The sequence below is a fragment of the Hylobates moloch genome, unplaced genomic scaffold, assembly GCF_009828535.3.
Source record: "Hylobates moloch isolate HMO894 unplaced genomic scaffold, HMol_V3 SCAFFOLD_4, whole genome shotgun sequence".
Lineage (NCBI taxonomy): Eukaryota > Metazoa > Chordata > Mammalia > Primates > Hylobatidae > Hylobates > Hylobates moloch.
In genome coordinates this window covers 85,097,846-85,120,921 of record NW_026652279.1, presented here as the reverse complement: position 1 = coordinate 85,120,921, position 23,076 = coordinate 85,097,846, and the positions used below count along the sequence as shown (strand labels likewise).

The 23,076-nt window shown below is 39.5% G+C and overlaps 1 protein-coding gene across 8 annotated transcripts in view; it reads right to left on the bottom strand.

The window, feature by feature from the left end:
• DCLK1 (doublecortin like kinase 1) overlaps positions 1 to 23,076 on the bottom strand; it is a 359,833-nt gene that overhangs the window by 76,726 nt on the left and 260,031 nt on the right. For 4 of the 8 annotated variants that reach the window (XM_032150479.2, XM_032150476.2, XM_032150475.3 and 1 more), the window contains exon 6: positions 9,222 to 9,316. In XM_032150479.2, the coding sequence (XP_032006370.1) occupies positions 9,222 to 9,316 (95 nt within the window). Of the gene's footprint in view, positions 1 to 647; positions 5,518 to 9,221; positions 9,317 to 10,226; positions 14,058 to 23,076 lie in introns of those variants that run through there. The other 4 variants (XM_032150483.2, XM_032150481.2, XM_032150480.2 and 1 more) reach the window with 4 other exon arrangements.

Sequence of the window (23,076 nt, the reverse complement as noted above, 5' to 3'; positions counted from 1 at the left end):
ATGTATGTATTTTTTCTAGCTCGGTCAGCAGAATTTCCTATCCTCTTTAACATCCTTTTCTATCCTTTTGGAAATGAAATATATTATGATTTTTGCTCTGAATTAGAGTCAAGTATTTTATTATCATTATTTTAATTAACTTTATTTTTAAAACTATATATTTATCCAGTGATTTTAAAAGAAATAGCTTGTACAAATACACACACAGACACGCTCACATACACATGCACATTTTTTCCCCTGCAAATTAGGTCACCTTGGGAAAAATGCCTTCAAGCCAAGGACACCATTAGTGGTTTTAAAACTGCATGTTAATTTCTTCTCTTCAATGAGTTATCAATATGTCTGACAAATTCCTCCTTTAAGGCAACCTTGAAAGGAAGGTAGAGTCCTGATTTTAATGCAACTACCTGAAACAGAATTCTTCATCAAATAATCTTATTTTGTTATTACTGTCAGCATTTTACACTTTAGACGTTATGTGGTACCATTCTGCAGCCTCTCAAATATCACTCGTTGATGCTAATTACAACAACAGAAGAATGCCATACACGTGATTGTGAAGGTCACCCTTATCCCACACGTGGTCATTTCAATTTCAGTGTCTACTTATCAAGTTTTCTGAAAGAAACTCACTGAACAACATAGGCAGTTTTTCCTGTTTATTATATAGTTATTCTAAGGTGGTAAGTGTCACAAAGTTAACTTCAAGAGGAATAACATGGTCCAGTGTGAAACACAAGGTACAACATTTTACAATGAAACCACAGCACAAAGTAATTGAACTTTCAAAATTGGGTAGTTCAATGAAACATTTTGTCAACCCTTAGCTCTATAAAGCTCTGCTGATGGACTCAGTTGATGGATTTAAAAAGATATTGCTGTGTCAAATGTTTTAACACCAAATTTTTTTTAAAGAGAATATACATCCAATCAACTGAAACTGTGAGCAGAAAGTATGTAACCTCTTTATAAAAATGTTATCCAAATTTACAATATTCATAATATATTTCAAAGTAAAGAGTTCTTAGAAAAAATAAACTCAATTCCTTGCTTACTGATGAGTATCAACTCCTCAAAAACACATCACAGAAAGTTAACTTTCATACTTCTTTGCCTATAACTTTTAGGTATCTACTACCCTGGCTTCAAAAACATTTTGTGGCCATATATAATACAAACACTCATGTATTACATGCATCATTTATACTATCTTGGAATTTATCCATAATCTACTAAAATGAACCACATTTTAAAGACATCATATGTCATGCACCCTTAAAAATTGTAGTGAGGGCCTCTGATTTCCTCTTTTTTCCACATGCGTAACAGGCACAAAATTACAAATTTTTTCAACTGACAATACAACACACTATATCAGGCAATTGGTATATTGAATTCAGTATATCTCTATTTTTCACACTATGCCTCTGTGGGATATTTCAATCAAAGACAGTTGTCACTAACATGCACAAATAGAGATGCTAGCAAGGTTAATGCAAATATGCATAAATGAGCAAATGTATGCATATATAGTAAATTCGTTCAATTAACATTTTCAAGTGTGTATATATTTATGTAGATATATACACACATACAGCAAGTGTATTCGAAATTTGTCAACAGTTTAGAGTTTTGAAAGAACATACAGAATTGCCTTACAGGTTATCTGGCTTTGTTTTTAAACTTACTTCATATCAAATAGACTCTGGATTCTCTTCTATTTATGTTCCAACATTATACTTGACAATCTGCAACTGTATCAATGTTTCATTTTTTTAGCATATAGTGATTGACAACCACTACAAGCCATCCATACACACACAATAGAAAAAAATCATAGTATTCAATCTTGTTAATAATCGAACACAAAGATATATCGATATAAACATTAATGTTATATTTAATAGTTAAGACAAATTTTTTAAATCTTTTTTTTATAAATCAGTATATCTGAATATTTGGAACCATTTGCCATACTAGTTGAGCAAACTGCTTTTTGATTTAAACATGCCCCAACTAATATGTCACAGAGTAACACTTTATGACATGAAGATTTTATGTATAATTCCACAAGAGCCAGTAACTTATAAGGCTGTATCACAAATACTATATTTTACTATTGATGGTTTATACACATACACAGATACTTACAGAAGCATACCCACATACACACCAAGCCTGGCAAATTTACATAAACACCCAAACACCTGTATAAATATATGGCCACGTATGAAAAATTTAGCAGTCCAAGAATTAAAATATGTGAAATTTTCAGGAATATTATTTTATATCTTCATTCACTTTCATTAAGGAATCTGACTTGCACACTTCATTGTTTTTAAGCAAAAAAAAGAAAGAAAGAAAGAAAGAAAGAAAGAAATAAAGAAAGAAAGAAAGAAAGAAAAAAAGCCCAATCATGTATAGATCTTCAGGGCATGTGTTGGAAATTCCCCGGCTGGTTATGTAGGGTATATATATAGTACGTTAGCGCTGGTTCAAATGGTTTTAGAAAATGTTTTTTGGGTTCTTAATATTTAGATGAGCCAATATATATGCGCACAGGGATGTATACAGATGAGAGAACCTGACACTTCTTAAAATTCTATGGCAGTACAGAAACTGTCTAGATTTTTCCCCCTGCCTAGTTGATTAAACAAGACAAAAACACACCATGTGGCTTTCAGAACTATAGTCTTTTGAGTTCACACTGAACTTCATACTTTCTATATTTTTAACTTTTACACTTCTAAAATGCTGAAAGCAGGGAAATATTCTTAATATCTTTTTCTACAATGTCTACATCTAAGAAAAAAGTGAGTGCAAGTGAAAAAGTATCGAACTTTGAACTACAGCACGATGTCTTCAGAGCGCATTTAAGGATTATCATTAGGACAAAACTGCATGGCTTTTGCTGCAGTATTCCCTGCTCAATAGAACAATTTAAAAATTCATCGCCGAATTTTTTTTATAAAGAATTTTATAAGTAACTCAATCATAAGTGCCTATAAATCACCAATTCTGTTCCACCAATGAACTGAAAACTTCTGGTTTGTTGCTAAGAATTTTTTATTTCTGCTTTAGTTTAATAGAATTATGTTTTGCATAAAAAGAGATCTCAAAGACTATAAATGGTGTGCTGTTTCAATCTCTGAGGGACTTTACTTTCAAAAAGTAAATGATATATATAGCCCCTGAACAGTCCTTTAATAGAAGTCATATGTTCAAGAGATTAAATGCTGTGGAAAGCACTTCCCTTGGAACTGCTTGAATGGAAAGTTGGCCATGATATCTATCGGCAATTAGTAAAAGTTCAGTTTCTTTTTGCCCTGTCTAAACAAAGCTATGGGCTCTATATCAATTGGCAATATCTACCGCTTAGAACAAATAGCCTTTATTGGACCTTTCTAGCAGTAGTTGTCCATAAGATTGACAGTGCAGGGAAGCTAAAATTATTGGAATTTATTTTTGTTCTGGACCATCTGACCCCACTAGATTTAAAGTAACTGTTCCACTGCTTTCTTTGTATTTTTGGCAGTTTAGTCAAATACATACTAATCTTTTATGGACCCAACTGTATTAAGTAATGCATTTTACAAAGACATAACTAAAACAGACACCAGCATAGGCAACCTCACAGATGTTTACTGTTTCAGCTAAAACAAAGCAGCCTTTTGATCTCAGCAGGAGTCTCTGGTCACTTCTATTGGAAACAGTTTTAAAACCTGAAGTCTGGAACAGGTATTATTACGAACTGTTCTTTCAAGATGGAATGGTTCAGTTTGCAGCTCTTGAATAATCTGCCAGAGAAGTGTCTTTCTCTCCAACAGACAGCATAATGAGGCACTAATTATTATAGGGCTAAGTTTTCAAATGCTGTTAGATTGCCTGGACGTTTTTCTTCTTCTTCTTCTTTTGGTTGGAATATTTTATTCACTTGTAAAGTGAGATGGTAACATATGTAACTATAAACCAGATGGTAAAATTTGCTAGTTGAACAATTTATCAGGGAGATAAATCAATAACATTTAAAACAGCACGCGACAACTGAATTTCTCTCCATCTTGAATAAAACATTTAAAAATTGTCTTCAAGTAAAATTTGAAAAAAAAATCATGTAAAAGCCTCCAAATGGCATCAAACATTTTTAATTTATCACCTACTGAGATATGTCAAGCCTGAAGAATATCAAAACCATGCTTCACAAGTCTTAAATTGTTAGTGTTTGAACTAGTAAAAGTAAATGACCACTAGGATATGGCTTAAATACAATAGACCATACACATTAAATTAATTTTTAACATTCAGACTTTAAAATAATTATTTTATGTTTAAGCAAAGCCAACTATAATTTTTAAAATAGAGGACGAGAAGAGCAGAATTAGTAGGTTAATGTTTAACAATGGGTTATAATCATAGACTTAATTGGTTTAACACAAAAGGAGTTTTGCATATGAAAATTTCCAAAACACCAGCAAGATTGAGAATTTTTCAGAGTGGAGATTTGGATACTCTGGGCCTGATTTATACAGCACCATTTAGGTGAATTTTGCTTTTCAAATGGATTTCTTGGAAAAAGTCCAGACACAATTTTTTTTAGGTCTGCATGAAAAAAAAAAATTCCCAGCTTTAGTTTTTACACATTCAAAAAATTATGTATATGATTGTAAGAAAAAATTATACAACCTATAGCAATGCCATTGGCCATGTTCTTCATGTTGGCATATAGCTTAAGCTAAATTTATAGTTTCTAATAAAATAACTTTAAAAAATAAAATTTACTTGACAACAAAAACAAGGAAAGTTCCTAAAGCCTAACTTTAGAGTCTTTATGAGATGTGTCGTTGTCATAATTTTTCTTTTTCTGTCAGATATACTAACCCACAAAACAATAAGTAGCTTTTTCTACTGTCTAGGGACAAAAAATATCTCCCCAAGCATTTTTATTATTTTGCAATAAAAGTACCTCTAAAAACCAAGCAATTCAAATTTTAAAAACAAAATAACCTTAAGAAAAAATATGCCTGCTAGTGCCATTTTAATATGCTTTACAGAAAGTACAGAAAAATTATATCTCTATGTCTACTTATGATTAAGAAGAAAACTCCATCTACAGAAATTCTGGCTCTATATTGCCACATGATTAGTGTGTTCTTGTACTCAATATTGTGTCCGTGTATGAAATTCATCTGGAGCCAGACCCTGTATAAAAATCTTGGCATTTTGTGTTCAGACTCTCCCCAATCAAATCCATGTGGGAGATATTTTTAAAAATCTCTCAATTTCAAGGTTGAACATCATGAAAACAAAATGCATACATATTTACTTTTGGATGATGTAGTCTTTTATCATTTCAAGGTATGCAAAGCTCTTTTGTGTATTTTGCTGTTAGACTTTTGCTTAGGAAATGTGAAACCTTCAGCCAATCACAAACCATATACATTGCTCCATTTGTTTCTTTTACACTGAGTCTCCTACTGAATCCAAGTCATCCGAAGAGAGGGGGCGGTACAGGTCCTGCAAGATGAAGGGCGGTATAGATTTGTTTACTCGGCTTTCTTGGGTGCCCTGTGGCTCTCCTGGGAGCAACACTGAATGGGCATCCCCAGTTTCTAATATTATTAGACCTTTTCAAGTCACCAACTTGGAGTAGGAGGAAAGATAATAATAGAGAAACCATCTAAATAAACAAAATGATGCTGGTTTCGCCTTATTGGCAAGAAAATGCCTCTTGGTCTACTCATAATCTTTCACCTTCCTTGATTCCCGTTGAGTTGCATAGCCCCTGAGGTCTGTAAAGGTCAACTCCACTATTATGTGACTAGGCAATTTTTCCTTGACCATTTCCTTCCCATTCTTGGTAGAAAAGGAACGTGCTTACCTCACAATAAAATAATTTATCAGGAGGCCCAGACGGCATTCAGCAAATTCTGGTCCCAGAGCAGCAACTCAAATGTTGTAGTTGCATGTAGCATAAAACCCAAGAAAGCATTGCTTTCTCAAAATATTATGTTTGGACGACAGAAAGTGTGTAAAATTAACCCACCTCACCCCAAATCCCTTCCCAATGTTCTCCAACCGACCACTCACTCATCACCTCCTCTCTCCTTTCCTAGCTGCCCTTCCTGCTACTAGATCTCGGTTGGTAGCCAGGCAACCAGCTCAGATCTGCAGTGAGTGTCTAGAGTTGGCTTTTCTCCGGTGTTGTACCACCCACTCCTCACATCATCTGACTGATCAGATAATCTACAAAAGTCAGTGATGTGGGAGTATAATGGGGAGCTTCATTCAGCCTACATAACACAACACATTTCTTCCTGATGGATTAAGAAATGGGACCAAAAAAAGTTCATGAGTGGGACAAGAGTCTCCAGGCTCTGCTTCTGTGACCAGTCAAATGCCTGTAGGCAGCAACTTAAATAACTCTGCTTCGGAAAAATAGGTTACCTGGTACATTGCCACGAATACGCTTATGAAGAGAAATGTCTGGCATGCAGTTTCTTTATTGTGTAAGACTATTCCAAAATGTCAAAAGAGGTAACATAAAAATGTGATTTTAACAGAAGAAAAAAAGCTGATTAAATCTGGTAATTAATATAAGTAAAAACTAGATTTTCTTATTTGTAAAGAAACCAGTCAAATGTCTCAACCTTCCTTTTGAAAAAACATGGCTCATGTTCCTGTATTTTAAAATGGGGGCAAGGCGCGTGTGCGTGCATGTGTGTGTGTGTGTGTGTGTGTGTGTGTGTGTGTGTGTTGGGGTGGGGGCAGTCAACTCATTTTCTTGGCCATGTTGCTAGGCAACACAGAGGGAAAAAATAGAAGTAGCTACTGTTTTCCAATCTGCAGTAAAAAGAGTTAATTTATTCTTTGAAGTGTCTTCTTTTAGCACATGCCATCTTTCACTTATTTCAGTATTTCCTGCATAGGAGTATAGCCAATCATTTGAGAAGACCATTAACCAAATTTGAAACAAGATCAGTTTTTAGGGATCTTCTAGGCCCATTTTAACTGGGAGGGATTATTTGATACAGTTGCCTATATGCCAAGATGAAAGCTCCTCTGGCTAAAGCATCTGGGAATGCCTTCATGCACTGACACAGCACATGGATGGGGACGTTCATTTATGGCCTAAATTCAAAAGCTTGGAAAAGGAATCATCTTAGAATATACCCAGTGCCCTGCCTCACAACATGTGCTCAATAAATGTTTTCAGATGGTATAAACCCTTTGTCCTCCTAAAACAAATGGGATTTTTTTTTCTCTCAAGTATGGTGTTTGCACTGATCGTTTATATGGTAAAATGAAGAATCTATAAGAAAGCCATATCTTATAATCATTCCCCAAGTGCTGGAAATGTTAATGATATAAGCCAATAGCCACAGACCTGAATGGAAATTTTCTGCCTCAGTTGGACAAAATCACACTGAAGTGGAAATACAGAAAGCAGAAGAAGCGAATTCTAGCCCTATTCTGCCAAGAAAGGGACATCTGAGCATAGCTTTACATCCCTAAGCTGGAGGTCTCCTCAATAAACAAGCAGGGAGAGAAGCTCCGATCTGCAGCGGGAATTCCCAATCACTCTTAATCTCAACAACTAAGCATAAACGACACCAATAAATCTTTAATCTGAGTTTAATTAGCTCAAAGAATAAAGACAGATTTCCATGCTAGGTGTGCTCTCCAAAGCATACACTCTAAGAGACAGAATGTTCTCAGAAAGAGGGCCCTTCCTGCTCTGTAGCTAATGGCGGTCCCTATAGATTGACGCCTCACTGGGTGATGTTCACAAGAAAAGAATGAGCAACCAGCTCTTCCTTCACTCAAGGACAGGCATTTAGGAGAGTAAATAAATTTGGCCAATTCTTTGAGTTGTTCACAAATGATTCCAGCACCTTAAAATTCTAAATTAGACTGTGGCCAAGAAGAAACCATTGTGAAAACACTCAAATGGAAGTAGAATAGAATTATTGGGATTTCTATCTGGAAAGAGGCTCCTTGTTTTGTTTTGTGTTTCCAACGGAGACCCAGAAAAGATAATAGGCTTATCTAAGATACCACAGCCATTTAGCGGACAAGCTGGTGTCAAATCCAGGCTTCATCAAACACTCAAAACAAGCTCCACCTGATGCCAGGTGAATCAGTGGAGAAAGATAACCAAACTTGATATTTGGTGTAACAGGCTCCAAAGGAGCTGGGAATCAACTGAATCTCCCTGCCCCGCACTCTTAGATGTCTGGCAGCCTAAAGACACGACCTGTGCAGAAATCTTGAAGAGAGGGCCTTCCATCCTGGATGACACGTAATTTTATGGAACTCAGAAGTTTTGTTTTAAAACACATAATAAAAGAAACCAAACTCAAGAATCCAGCGTTTGAGTGCAGTAGACGGCAAGGAGTTCTCGCTTATTAAAGTGTTCAGTGAGCGCCATCGTGAAACCTCCTAGGAGCGTACATTCCCCCCACCTCGTGTCTGAAATCAGGACCATAAAGGGCCTTCCGTTTTTGGCATTGTACCTCCCCCTTTGCCCCCTTCCCACTACTTTTATTTTTGCCTTGGTATTACTGGAAAAGACAAACAGTACAGGTTGTGACAGATAAGAACAGTAGTCTCTCCATCCTGAAAGAAGCACTAACCCTCACCCTCTTCCTTAGGGTGGAGAAGCTAACAGTTTCCAGTAACTTTTTCACTGTGGTCTCCAAGCTCAGCCAAATTCTCCATAAATGCAAGTAGTGATGAAAAGGTGCTCAATGTGGGTTTCATCCACAAAAGCACGTGTCATAGGCTCCCATCCCCTACCTCATGGACCCTCTGCTGCTCTGGGGCCCCATCCGTTCCATAAGCAATTTTCCACCAGGGCCCTCCCCTCCATTCACAGCACTTCTTCTTTCCCTTAATGGTGATATCTAATCAAACTCATCACAACTAAGAAGGCTTACAAACTAGTGCTAATAAAGCCTGTGCATTCAGAACACAAAGAGGAGAGTATGTAAAAGTGAAGTAGCAAAGTGCATTCTTCTCAAAGTTAAGATTTGGACAAGGTTACAGAGAAGCTAAAAGCCCTGAGTTCTAAACCACAGCAACAAGCAACCCCCCATTGGTCACCTCCTGTTCTAGCTTAGATACCGCCTAGAGACGAGCGGCAGGATTTGCTGGCACCTGTACCTCTCTGCACCGAGGCTGAGACAGGTCTGAAACAAGCAGCTTGCTTATTTCCTTACCCTCTGCTTCCGCAGGCTTCCTGGGCTGGTGGGTGATGGGCTTGGCGACTTGCCTGAGCGCGGAGTAGAGAGCTGACTACCAGGGGTTCCATTAACTAGAAATACAAAGAATCACACACAGAGAAAAATTGCACGTTAAATAGTTTTCATGACAAATCATCTTCTGCAAGAAATAAACAATTATATAGAGAGCCATCTACTAGAACTCTAGACACCCTTCCATATGTACACTGAGGAAGAGCTTTGGGGAAGTAACCTTCAGAGAGTCACAGTTTTGTAAATCCTGTGTTTCATAGAGCAGCAGGTTACAGAATTATTTTTTAAGATGTACATTTCACAACTTTCCTGATGAATGTATTAATGATATCTTTAACTGTGCCAGCAGGGACTTTAGGAATGTATGGTCCTGAGATGTTTTCAATGAGATTAATCCTTAACTCTTCAGTTTAGCTACCTAGTACTACCCAGCAGGAATAAATGTAAGCACAGATCACCAGTGACATTCCAGTGACCTGATAAATAGATCACTGTATTTGTATAAATAATAACTCACTTCTAGAAAAATGTCCTGCATCCACCTGTGTCTTGTCCATCCCCCTAGCCTGATTGTGATGGGCCTGCCTTGAACAGGACAGTCATTGGCCACAGACGCTGAGAAACTCCTCACAGTTTCTCTTTGCTGCCTTTGAAAAGAAAAACTGCTAACAAGTTCAAATCACTGAAATTCTACCCAGTTCTCAAAAGTTTTAAGCACATTTTCACCAAACTGAACTAAAGCCACAGAACTCAAGTAAGCAATTATTTTCTCTAAGTAACATCATCTCTAACAACAGATGAAACACTTAAAGACATGGTTTTATAAAGATGTATCAGGTCGCCTCTATTTTACCTGTGGCATTACAGCCCCACAGTCAGTGAAGTAGAATTAACCAGGAGACACATAGATTCTTGAGGGTGCAAAATAAATGCTTTCCACAAGGGAGAGCAGCAATGCATTTCACTTACCTTCTATGAGTTCTAACATCGACACAGTCTTAGTGTTGGACCTGAATACCAAGGGCGGAATCCCGTCTCAGCACTAAGCCAAGCACCCGCGGAAACGGGAATCGGTTGGATGAGTTTAAGGATGGCTAAGGCTGCTCCCAGAGCAGGCTGAATGAGATGCAGGATTCATCAGCAGATGCCTTTTCTGCGTAAAGCTGACGTCTCCCAAGCAGCAGTGGGAGGTGCAGGTTCTGTCTTAGACTACATCAAAGGTGTCAATTAAGCCTCCTGCCAACAGCAACCCCCATCCCGACACCACTCCCTTCCGGAAGCCCCAGTGCTGTCAGTACTTTGCACTGAATCATAATGAAGTGGCCCTGGGGGCAAGAGATCCAGTGACTCATCTGAAAATCGAAATGACAATAACTCTTCTAAAGCCTGGTGACTACCAGGTAATCAGGAAACCCTCACACAATTCAGTGGCAAGGTAGGATGTTTATTGATTTTTCGCACTTGATGTTTTCCCAAAAACTTACAGCCCTGGAAAGTGGGAAGCTCCTTGTTTTGTCATCTCCTCCAAAGACCTTAAAAAATGTCACATACCCCATGCTGCATTAATTTGTAGTTTTGCTTTTGAAATGTATTTGGCAACTCCTAAAAATAGAAGCCTAAAAACCTATGGTTTTTTTTGTTTGTTTGTTTTTTTGCAGAGAGAGTGAACTGGAAAGCTGAGAATGCTTTAATTTGCTTGCATGCCACTGTCCTGCCTTTGCTGAGTGAACTTCATGCTCGGACCTCAACACATTAGACTTCCTCAGCCAGTAGCCTCTAAGGAAGGGGCTCAGAAATAGACAAGGATTAAAGAAAAGGGCAGAAGCAGAGCCTATAACTAGTAAGGAAGGGATGCCTTACTGGTTGGCTGGAGAACACATTTTGTGAATATAATATTTTCTTTGCCCACCCGCATTCTACTGCACATCTTTATGTCATACCTAACTCACACAATTTAACTCACACAATAATCCTATAAGATTGGCAGTATCATTTCCACCCATTTTACAGGTGAGGAAATTAAGGCTTACAGATGATGAGTCATTTGACAAGCAAATATGGAGCAGAGCCTAAAATCTAACCTAGGCAGTTCAAAACCTGCAGTCTTACTACTTACTACCTTGCCTTTCTGTGCCAGCCCTTTAACCTACAGGTAAACCAGAGAACTAAGCTAGTAATTACAATAAAGTATTTTGAGAGGGGAAGTGAGGCAGGATAAATAGTCAAGGAAGTGACCGTGTCCTCGGGATGCAGCATTGGTGGTGACCTCACAGCCAACACAATAAGCCTTGGCATTCACATCATAATTGAGCTCATTTAAGCAAAGCTATCTTCAGGAGGGACTGTCTTCTCTAGGGCGCGTGCATTTTGATTTTAATTGTCATCAAACTGACCCTTTGCTCATTTATAGTAAAAAACACACCCCTGGGTGGAGATTTAAGATGCTAATGAGACATGTGATATATGAACACGCACACACAGCTACAGTGCATGTGCACCCAGAGGACCACGCAGAACGTGCTTACTAGCAACACCTCTTCCCACCTCCTTATGAATTATCATGTAAGACTCCCATAAAGGGGGTTTCTCCAGCGGTAATCAACACTGCCTCACCCTCACAAGCAGCCCACCCTGAACTCTCTCTCTCTCAGGGTATACTGTCTATTCTTCATCTAACTTTCAAAAGACTCTTTTCCTTTTGCAGTGAATGACTCTCTGCTGCATCTCCTTTGCTGTGTGTCTTTTGTTTAAATTCTTTTAAACTAAGAAGACAAGAACCGAGGCATCACAACGCCATCAACAGAAGTATTGGGTGTTGCAACTGGAATCCTAATAACCAACAGTGAGAGTTGGCCTATGCCCTTCATAGAGGGCAGTGGATACAGAAGTTAGCCTGGTGAAGCAAGGGGGGCACAATGAAGGAAAAGTGTCCTCAGCCCAGGAATCTCCTGTTTCAGGGCTGGATACAAGAAAGGAGGCCAGTGTGGTACATTGAAGAGACTTAAATAAGTTAGTAAAGCAAGTGTGTGGGGTTGGAGGCGAAGGAATGTCAGGAATGAGACGGAGGCAGGGGCCGCATAGTGAGTAGGGCTTTAAAATTCATGTTAAGGAGTTTGGTTTTTATCCAAAGGGCAATCAGAAGAAAAACAAAAACAAAAACAAAGATTTTAAGCAGGAGCCGCAGGATCAGGCTTGCATTTGAAAACGCTCTCCAGCTCTTGCCCTGTCAAGAATGGATTAGAGGGAAACAATACTGGGTGCAAGGAGAATGTCAAGGTAGGAGAGAGTGGGGCACATTTAAGGGTCCTATGGTAGAGATGCTGACGTGGCTGATCTAGGGTAGTGTCATGGGGTGGAGGTAAATGGAAACGTTTCAGAGAAATGTAAGAGGTAAAAACTATAGAACTTGGTAATTGATTGGCTGTAGAAGATTAAGGCCAAAAGGGAGCATGTTTGCAAGGACAGAGAGTTTGGACACTTTGAACAGAAGCCCCTTAGGTGACACCAGTTCTGCCATGTAAGTTGGTGCAATGTTTTCTGTTTTAGATGAAGAAACAGGTTTAGTGGGGTAACTTGTCCAAAGACAAACAGCTGGAAGATGGCAGAGCTAAAGCTGGATTTCATTTAGGTCTTACTCAAAAAACATTGCACTTTTCCCATGAGTGGCTGGTCCTGGCACCTCAGGGCATGTCCAGAACTCTCCCAGCATCTGCAGGGCTGAGGATGCCTAGGCTTCTCTCTCTATCACTGGGACACTCGGATCTGCCTCCTTTAGGTAAGGTTGTTGCAATGGTAATTGTGGTTTTTGCCATTAAAAGTAAAGCAAAAACTGCAATTACTTTTGCACCAACCTAAGAAAACCACTGAGCCAGTGCTTCTATTTGCATCGCCATCTCTAGAAAAATGCAACTCAAGTGCTAGACAAGTCATTTGCAATCAAATGTTTTTGGAACACAACTTGTCTGAACATTGGGAACAGCGTGTATTCTTAGGGTCAGAGCTCTGTTCAGACTCTTCCTCTTGGCCATACAGAAGAGCATTAGCAACTTCTTAAAATGGTTCTTGACATCCAGAAAGCATTACACACCTTCTTGTTGAATCACTGCTGGGATGAATAATTTTCTTTCATAAATAAGTTTGACACATGTACTGAGTACCCTTGGTTTTTACTCTGTAATGCCAGAAGTTTCTAAGTGCCAATAACAAGGCTTTTTTACTTATTTAATAGAACTTATTAAAATTCAACTTAAAATGGCATTATTTTTTCAGAGGCCCTTATTACACAATTCTTTATCTTGAATGGGAACAATTAAACTAACACGGTTCCTGAACAATTAATTATTTCAATCTGAATCCACTAAACTCCGAATTAGTAAAGAACTCATTGGAACCAATGCCTTTACCCAATTCTGGTCTCCTTTGCTTTTATCTGTATAGGTACATTTTCTTATTTTAAAAAATAGGAAATGTCTTCCTTTGCTGTGCTTGTTACCCTTGAATGAGAAGTGCTCAACTTCAAGATGGATCATTCACTGATACCATGATGACCAATTAACATCACTGGCCACCAAAGAGCTGTGGAAGAAGTCTCACTGCAGAGCTAACTTCTATTCCTCCTGACAGTACATGACCCTCCATTATTTCAACTCAGCTGTCACCTAAGCCTGTCAGGGATCCAACAGCATATACTGGTCACAGCGCACTGTTGAATAGTACTCCTCAGGAAGTGTGCAGATCCACCTTTTCCTTCATCATTTCAGACAGGTGAACCAACTCTTCTCCACTAATTGGAGCCACGAGTCCAGGGCCCTAGATATCAACCGATCAGCACACATAGTGTACACTTAGTACCTGCTAGATTCTTATTGCTCCCTGTCCCCAAGATGCTTATGATTAAACATCAAAGTTACTTTAAAAAATCCAGAATTTGGAAATACTTGGCTTAATTTACAAATTCATTGCCCTTTTAAATGACTTTCCACGCATATGTAGGTTAACCCTTCTTTTTGCAGTCGCGTTCCTAAAAGTCTCAGACACCAAGTGAAAGCTGAATGTTAGTAAGTGTCTCAAATTGGTTCTGAAGTCAGAGAAATCTCTAAGCGAGACTATCTAATTAAAAGATGTGCAACTTTTTGGACATGAAATCCACCTTACTGTTTACCTGTCTTCTTTTAGCACTTAAGGAGGCTCATTTATTTCTGGTGCTGCACTTGTCAAGATTTGGGGAGAGAATGCGTTTGCATATATGTGTGTGTCCTTGGGTTTGGGGGTGGCGATTCAGGCATGCTGCCAGGGAGATCTGGCTTCCTGCCTCAGACTCTCCTTTACTCCCTAATCATGGTGTAGGCTGTTCATTCCCTAAAATCTCTTTCTCAGCTTTTGTTCCTTGCTTGCCACATTATTGAGAAGGAAAAAAAAATGCAGGGGGTGGGGGGCATATAGGGAATCAGTTGAGACCAAGAGAAAAGAGACAACTACCTAACAGAGGGAAGAAGACGTACTTTTTCCCTAATTTTAGCTTCCTGGGTGCTCACCTCATAGGTGAGGTGGAGCTCTGATTTTCTCCATGTCTGTTTTCTCTTCTTGAACTGAGACAATGGGTCCAATTCAAAGAAACCATCTACAGAGAATAATGGGAAAGAGGGGCCCCAGGAACAGAGGAAAGGGAGACAGGGACATGGCTCTGTGAATTAATTTTTTAAATAAATACTTATAAAGGCTCCAAACCTCAGGAAATTTAGGCAACAGCTCCTAGTATTTCTCAATTCATTCATGTAGTCAACATTTACCCAGTAGTTACCACGAACTCACAGTCACTGTACAGTGCACAAAGAACCCGTGGTCTCAGAGACCTTACAACTGAGCAAGGTGGTACAACGTGTCATCTGTGAATCAGCTGCCGCAGTACTGCAGGGCTGGGGAAGACCCTGGACAGCGAGATGATCCGGGAAAGTGGCAGAGGTCTGCAGGGCCAAATTGGGTGAGTGCGCTTTAGACAGCTGAAGAGAGAGAGGAAGACATTCTAGCTAGGCCAAGTGAGAGGAATAAAGGGATGAGGTGGAAAAGCCCAAGCTGGGGACAATTTAAATTTGTTTCTAGGATAAAGTATGGGTCCAGAGAAGAAATGGGAGACATGACTGGAAAGGAAGATGTCCTTCACTTGAGAACGAGTTCAGACGTTATTTGGCAGACAACAAGGGATGGCAGCAGGTTGGACACTGGTGCCCAGGGCAGATGTAAGATAAAGTGGGAGGACGCCAGCCAGCGATGGCATCACCACAGGGAGAATGGTGACCCACTGAGTGTGGACAGGGTGGGGAGAAAAGAGTTGGTGACGATTTGGGGTATGAGAAAAAAATTTAATTAAACAATAAAAAAAGACCAACTAGAGTCCTGTGATAAAATTAGGAAATTTTTGGATCTGATCCCTATCAGCTGGGATCCAAGAACAGGCTATGGTCGTGATAGGGGAATTGGGGACCACAAGTACCAAGGGTCAGGGTGGATGAGGGTCCTGGGGCTGATCCCTACCAACCAATTGCTGCAGGACAGCTCCCGCTAGAGTAAAGCCTGGAGCCAGCCTGGGAAAGGACCCACGGTGACCACCAAAAATCACACTCCCAGACCAGGTCCCCCTGCCATCTGGTATTGCCCATTCCTTCATAGGCCACAGTGGCGTCCTCACTGCTGAATCCTACGATCCCCATTCAGTTCTCATGCTACCTGACATCTCAACATCAAGCATTTCTGCCCCTTCCTTCATCTCAAAACTTTCTGCCCCTTTGACTTCTGTCCCTGTACTCTTACTGTTCTTCCCTGCTTCTGCTGATTGCTCTTAGAAATGCAGACTCCCGGCCAGGCACAGTGGCTCACGCCTGTAATCCCAGCACTTTGGGAGGCCGAGGCGGGTAGATCACGAGGTCAGGAGATTGAGACCATCCTGGCTAACATAGTGAAACCCCGTCTCTACTAAAAAAAAAAATACAAAAAATTAGCCGGGCATGGTGGCGGGCACCTGTAGTCCCAGCTGCTCGGAGGCTGAGGCGGGAGAATGGCATGAACCCGGGAGGCGGGGCTAGCAGTGAGCGGAGTTTGCACCCACTGCACTCCAGCCTGGGTGACAGAGCGAGACTCCGTCTCAAAAAAAGAAAAAAAAAAAAAAAAGAAATGCAGACTTCCCTCCCCCATGGTTCCATTTTCATCTTTACAAATCTCTTGTTGAGGCAGGGAGGTACCTTATGTTTCTATTATTCAAATCACTACAATATACCAGGGTCTCCCAAATATATATTGTTAGCGCAGATCTCCTGACTTAGAACAGTTATTTATTTCCAATTGCTTACAGACATTTCCATATCACCTCATACTCCACATGTCTAAAATGAAACTCATTCCCTACCTCTCCTCATCCAACAAACCTGCTTCCTATCTCTGATTCCTCTCTTCTCTTCTAGCCTCACATCCAGTTAAATTTCTGGTTTCATTTCCCTTTGAGGTCTCCCCCAGCTCTTTCAGTTCTGTCTTGACAATTTCATTCCAGGATGACTACAATGGCCTCATAGAGACTTCCTGGCCCTTGGCCTTTCATGTGTAGCAATTTTTTCTACCACCGTGCCACTGTTTCCAAAACTCAACTGTTATCTTTCATGGCATTGTGAAAAATCCCGTTCACTTCATAATACCTACAACCTACAGCACAAACATACTTCCATGACCCTGCACAATTTGACCACAACCAATGGGGCTACCACCGTCTTTACAATTCTTTCTTAAAATTCTATCCTGCATTTTTACTGAACAAGTAACTATTCCCTAACTATGCCATATAGTTTCATGTCTTTGTGCCTTAGCTCACATTGGGAGGGAATGCCCTCCTGGCCCTTTCTTACATCCAAATTTATAAATCCTTTTCTCTTGGAAGAGCTCTCTGACGCTATTAATAAGATCTAACCTGTTTCCTCTAGGTCATCACAGCACTTATTACACTATTACAGTTACATGGCATACAGTCAAATACCACATAACAATGTTTTGGTCAACAAGGGACAGTATATCCGATGGTGGTCCCACAAGATTATAATTCTGTATTTTCACTGCACCTTTTCTATGTTTACACCTGTTTAGGTGTGCAAATGCTTATCATTGGTTACAATTGATAGAATATTCAGTACAATAACGTACTGTATAGGTTTATAGTCTAGGAGCAATAGGCCATACCACACAGCCATGTATGTAGCAGGCTATACCATCTAAGTTTGTGTATGTACAGTCTAGGATGTTTACACAATGGCAAAATTGCCTAATAACACATTTCTTGGAACACATCCCCATCATTAAGTGACACATGACTGTATATGTTTCTCTCCCAACTATAATACAAGTAACTTGAAGGCAAGGACTGTGGTTTAATCATCTTTGCACCCTTGGGACCTAATGCATGTCTGGAACACAGTAGATACTCAGGAAATATCTAATTAACCTGGGGCATTAACAGTGAGAAATTTTCGCAAGAAGTTGATGTAGGTTGCTGCCCCCGAGTAGACAGTAAGTCAAGATAATGTTTAAAGGCTTTGAAGAGTATCTTTGGAGGTTCTGCTGGGGTGAGCACTAGGAAGAATTGGTGGGTGCAGAGAAAGGAGAAATGGAAGGAGGGATGAGCCTTACATGCAGCCAGAAATTCCAAAGACACAAGGGATGAATCACCAACCTCTCGATTTTCTTGATGCATTTTGTTCTCAACAATTTCCTTGGAGCTCCAAAGCAAAAAAGATTCTCCATAGACTGTATAAGCCTGAATTCTCTACACTAAAGGAAAAGACTGAACTTAAAATTAATAGCTGGCAATCTGCCTTTGAAGATGTTTGATATAAATCAAAAGAATTTGACAAACTGGACTAGTAGTGAGCTGATTAAAATTCTCTTCACTTCCCCAGCTTTGATTCTTATCTGCATATGTTGCATAAAATATTTTTATAGAACTGTAAAAAAGTAAAATTTAAATAGCATGAATAAAAAGACTTCAGGATTTCTGGAGTCACACAGAAGTAAGTTTTAAGGCTGGGTGTTCAGAATGGTGCTTCGTCATGGTAGATGTTCATTAACTAAGCCATTTGGCTTTTTCTTCTTTCAAATGTTTGCCCTTGCATCTCCAGCACCCAACATTGCTGGTCCACGATAGATTCTCAATGCATACTGAATGAATGAATGGTTGTTGCCATGAATCTTTCTACTCTAGTCTATAAGCTTCTGAAGGGCAGGAAAGTACATTATCTCATATGGGAATTGAAAGGTGTGAGGCACTCATTGGGCCTCAGTTATGTCTGCTATGGGTTCCACAGACAGAGATTCTAAATACAGGGTATCATTCTGTGATAAAAAGTTGGTTATCTAAATGGAAATAAAAACTTTAAAACAAACTCCATTTTTCTTCTTCCTTTTTTTTTTTTTTTTTTGGAATGGCGTCTCGCTCTGGCATCCAAGCTGGAGTGCAGTGGTGTGATCATGGCTGACGTTAGCCTCAAACTCCTAGGCTCAAGACATCATGTCACCTCAGCCTCCCAAGTAGCTGGGACCACAGGTGTGCACCATTACACCCAGCCAGTTTTTAAATTTCTTGTAGACACAGGTCTCGGTATGTTGCCTAGGTTGGTCTCAAACTCCTGAGCTCAACCAGTCCTCCTGCCTAGGCCTCCCAAAGTGTTGGGATTAAAGGTATAAGCCACCATGCCTGGCTCCAGAGCTTTCCCAAATCCAAGAAAAGATCAAAATTTTAAAATCTGTAAGTTTTAAGGAGGACTGCAGCTGTGAAACTTCAAGATAAACACAGTTTTCTTGTAAGATTAAGAAAACAATATAAAGCCAACTGAAATTGTATCAGTCTTTATTAAACCAAATTAATGCATATTTTATTTTTATTTTTAGAGTTATTTTGTTATAATTTCCCTATGTAGATAAAAAAAAAATTGCTTAAAAGAATTTCACTTTTGCCACTGTACTCCAACTTGGATGACAGAGTGAGACCCTGTCTCACAAATAAAATTAAAGAATTTTACTTTTAACTTAACACATTTTACTAGATCTGTGTTCCAAATATATACACATGCATGAAGAGTCAAACCCATATGAAACTCCTTATTCCTTACGATGCTCTTAAGATTCTCATTTCTTCAAGAAGCAGCTAGAAGTCATTTTCCAATTTCTTAGTGATTCATCCTCCAGCGTCTCAGCACGCGATTTGTCTGGAGGCTTTTTATTCTTTTCATGTGTTATTAAGGCTTCTGGTTTCTCTTTGCTAGCTCTGTTTGCCTTCTTTCAGCCTTTTCTGTTACGGAGACTAATCATAATTCAACAGGTACGTGAATCATGTTATCTGTGAGGCCTTGACCCCTACGCTTCTTGAGAATAGGGGCTTTCTTTCATCTCTGCATCACTAGTGCCTAGCAAATGCCTGACACTAGTTGGTCTGTAACTGATAGTTCTGAAAGTGTAAATGAACACCTAACATTAATAAATCACTTTGAACCTCTTTTAGTGCTATGAAGAGAAATGGTTAAGGGACAAAGGGAAGATTTACAGAGGATTCTCATTCTTGTTCTAATGCTGACTTACAAGGGAGGTTTCTGTCCAGCAATACTATACATCAGGAAGTTGGGGTAAATCATTCACCTCCTGGAATGCTGGTGCCAAGGGACTAATACTTAAGTTTATGTTGCAAGGTGCTGTAATGCTGTGAATTGCAATCTCAAATCAGGCACTAGATTAATCGTTTGCTGGAGATCAAAACTCTAGTAAGTGGAGGTGAAGAAATAGGTATCAAGGACTGCCAGCCTTGTGTGTCTAGAGCACCAGAAGCCCCTGGTGCCAGCCCCGAGTTGCCATTCTGAACTCTGGGACTCAGAGCAAAACAGTTATCCCAGCCCTGCCTCTGTGTCCTTATTTCTACACACAGAGATAATAATAACTTGCCTTACTTGCTTGCTGTTAGGAAATTAATAGGAGGATCAAAAAAGATTGAAGAAATAAAAGCTGTATGTAAACTCTAATGTTTCAGGTAAATATAAGTTAACCATGTTATATTCATAGCAGCATAGCCCGAAAATTGCGATCTTAACTTTATAATATGCTCCAATCTCTGTACAATATAGGAAACTGAATACTGGAAGTAGAAATGTAAACACTGAAGTAGAAATCATTATAAACTTTGGGTTAATGTTTTGGGGGAAAACAAAGACTTTTTTTTTTTTTGAGACAGGGTCTCACTCTGTCGTCCAGGCTGGAGTGCGGTTGTGCAACCTCGACTCACTGCAACCTCTGCCTCCCAGGGTCAAGCCATCCTGAGTAGCTGGGACCACAGGAAACAAAGCAACCATCATGCCAGGCTAATTTTTGTAAATTTTTGTTTTTTTTAGAGACCAGGTTTCACCAGTCTGCCTTGGCCTCCCAAAGTGCTGGGATTACAGGCGTGAGCCACCACACCCGGTCTAAAGATGCTTTAACATTAAAAAGTCAGATGGTAGTTGGGTTTGGGGCAATATCAATGTTTATGGAGTATTTAAGTAAAATTCATGTTTGAGTCCATATGATTGATGAAAAACACTAAACAGGCTATTTTAAGAAAATGTGATGTAATCCATATAGAGATAATTCAAGGTGCCTTTCCACTAGCTCCAAGAGCTATAGTTGAGTAGGGACAGGAGACCTGGGCCAGAGCAGTGGAGGGGCCCTGAGAGAGGGGCTTCCCTGACATCCAGCAGCTGCACTTGTCTCTAGGAGAAGTGGCAACACTGCCGAACTCCTTAACCTCTGGGCCCAGTTCCAGGGAAAGGAGGTGGTCCTGAGGTCACTGGCACAATCCACACATTTGTGACTGGGAGTTGACTGCCCTGTGAAACTCTCTAAATTGGTACCATCCAAAGGAAAGTGGTAACGAGTCACTTTGGTAGCAAGTCAGAATCGAGAGATAGTCAGTGCATATAATAAGCTCTTATATAATCAGAAAATGGTTGCATGTTATCTCTTCCAGGTCAAAATGCAGCAAGTTGAAAATTTTATGTACATAAAAAGCTCACATTAAACAAAATATGACCAGTGTTATATAATTAACTTTGACCTAGAAGTTAAAGACGCCTGGAAGTGCTAATTTTTCAGGAACATATTAATTTTAGAATGAATTTGGACTCTACTTTCTTTATGAAAATGATACTACTTGGTATGACTTACCTATCACAAATTTCAAGTTAGTGCTGGTCAAATCAACCAGGTTTCAACTAGAGTTGAAAAGGACTTCAAGGAAAAAATAGAATGTGGAAATGCTTGTTTGGAGCAACCTGTTGATTTTGAGGCAATGTGTCCTACCCATTTTAAACTTCTAAAAGGAATAATTACAAATGTTGGCAGTGACATACAAGTACACTTAATATATTTGCCTATCTTCTTGAGTTTCCAAAATTACTTTTCAGAAATGAATATAAATTCTTACAATGCTAAATAGTGATTACATTACCAGTTAATTATAAAATGAAATTATTGCCTATATGCATAATTATCTTTTTAAGATTAGACTCATCAGTCCATTCTTCAACATGTACACAAGAATCTGATCCATTCCTCATCTTTATTGACTTAAAGGGAGAAGAAAGAAAGAAAGAAAAAAGAAAGAAAGAAAGAAAGACAAAAGAAAGAAAAAGAGAAAGAAAGAAAGACCCTAAACCCAGGAGTATCTAACAACCTACAGCTTTTTTTTTGAGATGGAGTGTTGTTGCTCTGTTGCCCAGGCTGGAGTGCAGTGGCGCAATCTCGGCTCACTGCAAGCTCCGCCTCCCGGGTTCACGCCATTCTCCTGCCTCAGCCTCCCGAGTAGCTGGGACCACAGGTGCCTGCCACCATGCCCGGCTAATTTTTTGTATTTTTAGTAGAGACGGGGTTTCACCGTGTTAGCCAGGATGGTCTCGATCTCCTGACCTCATGATCCGCCCGCCTCGGCCTCCCAAAGTGCTGGGATTACAGGTGTGAGCCACCGTGCCCGGCCCAACCTATAGCTCTTAACAACAAAACTACTAAAAACCATGAGAATAAAAAGTTAAAAGCTGCAGTGCATATTGATTTTCTTGGAATATCTGTAAAAAACATAAGAATTTGGCTAATTATCCATTATTAGATGCATCTGCCCCACATTTGTTTTTTTATTCATCTTATATAATGAGAGGAAGAAGATAGGAAAGGTTAAGTAAAATTTAAGTCAAAGTTGGTTTGGATGGAGAACTAATTTTGTTTTTTAATATTGATGATTTTTAATAGTATTGATACTATTTCATTAATATATTAATTGATACGGTTTCATTAATATAGGCGCTCCTTCTCTTTCACATCCTTCTGTGATTGCATTAAGTAGCCAAAATGTTAGGGGCAATAGGCTAGCTAGGCTTATGACTTTGTTCTCCTTTATTGCTCCATGGGAGTTCATCCTATGGCCCAGATTTATTTATTTATTTATTATTTGTTTTGAGACAGTGTCTTGCTCTGTCGCCCAGGCTGGAGTGCAGTGTCGTGATTTCTGCTCACTGCAACCTCTGCCCCTCAAGGTTCAAGTGATTCTCTTGCCTCAGCCTCCTGAGTAGCTGGAATTACAGGCACCCGCCACCATGCCGGGCTAATTTTTGTATTTTTATTAGAGATGGGGTTTCACCACATTGGCCAGGCTGGTCTCAAACTCCTGACCTCAAGTGATCCACCCCCATCAACCTCCCAAAGTTCTGGGATTACAGGTATGAGCCACCAGGCCCGGGCCTATAGCCCAGATTTAATCAGAGAAAGTAAGAAA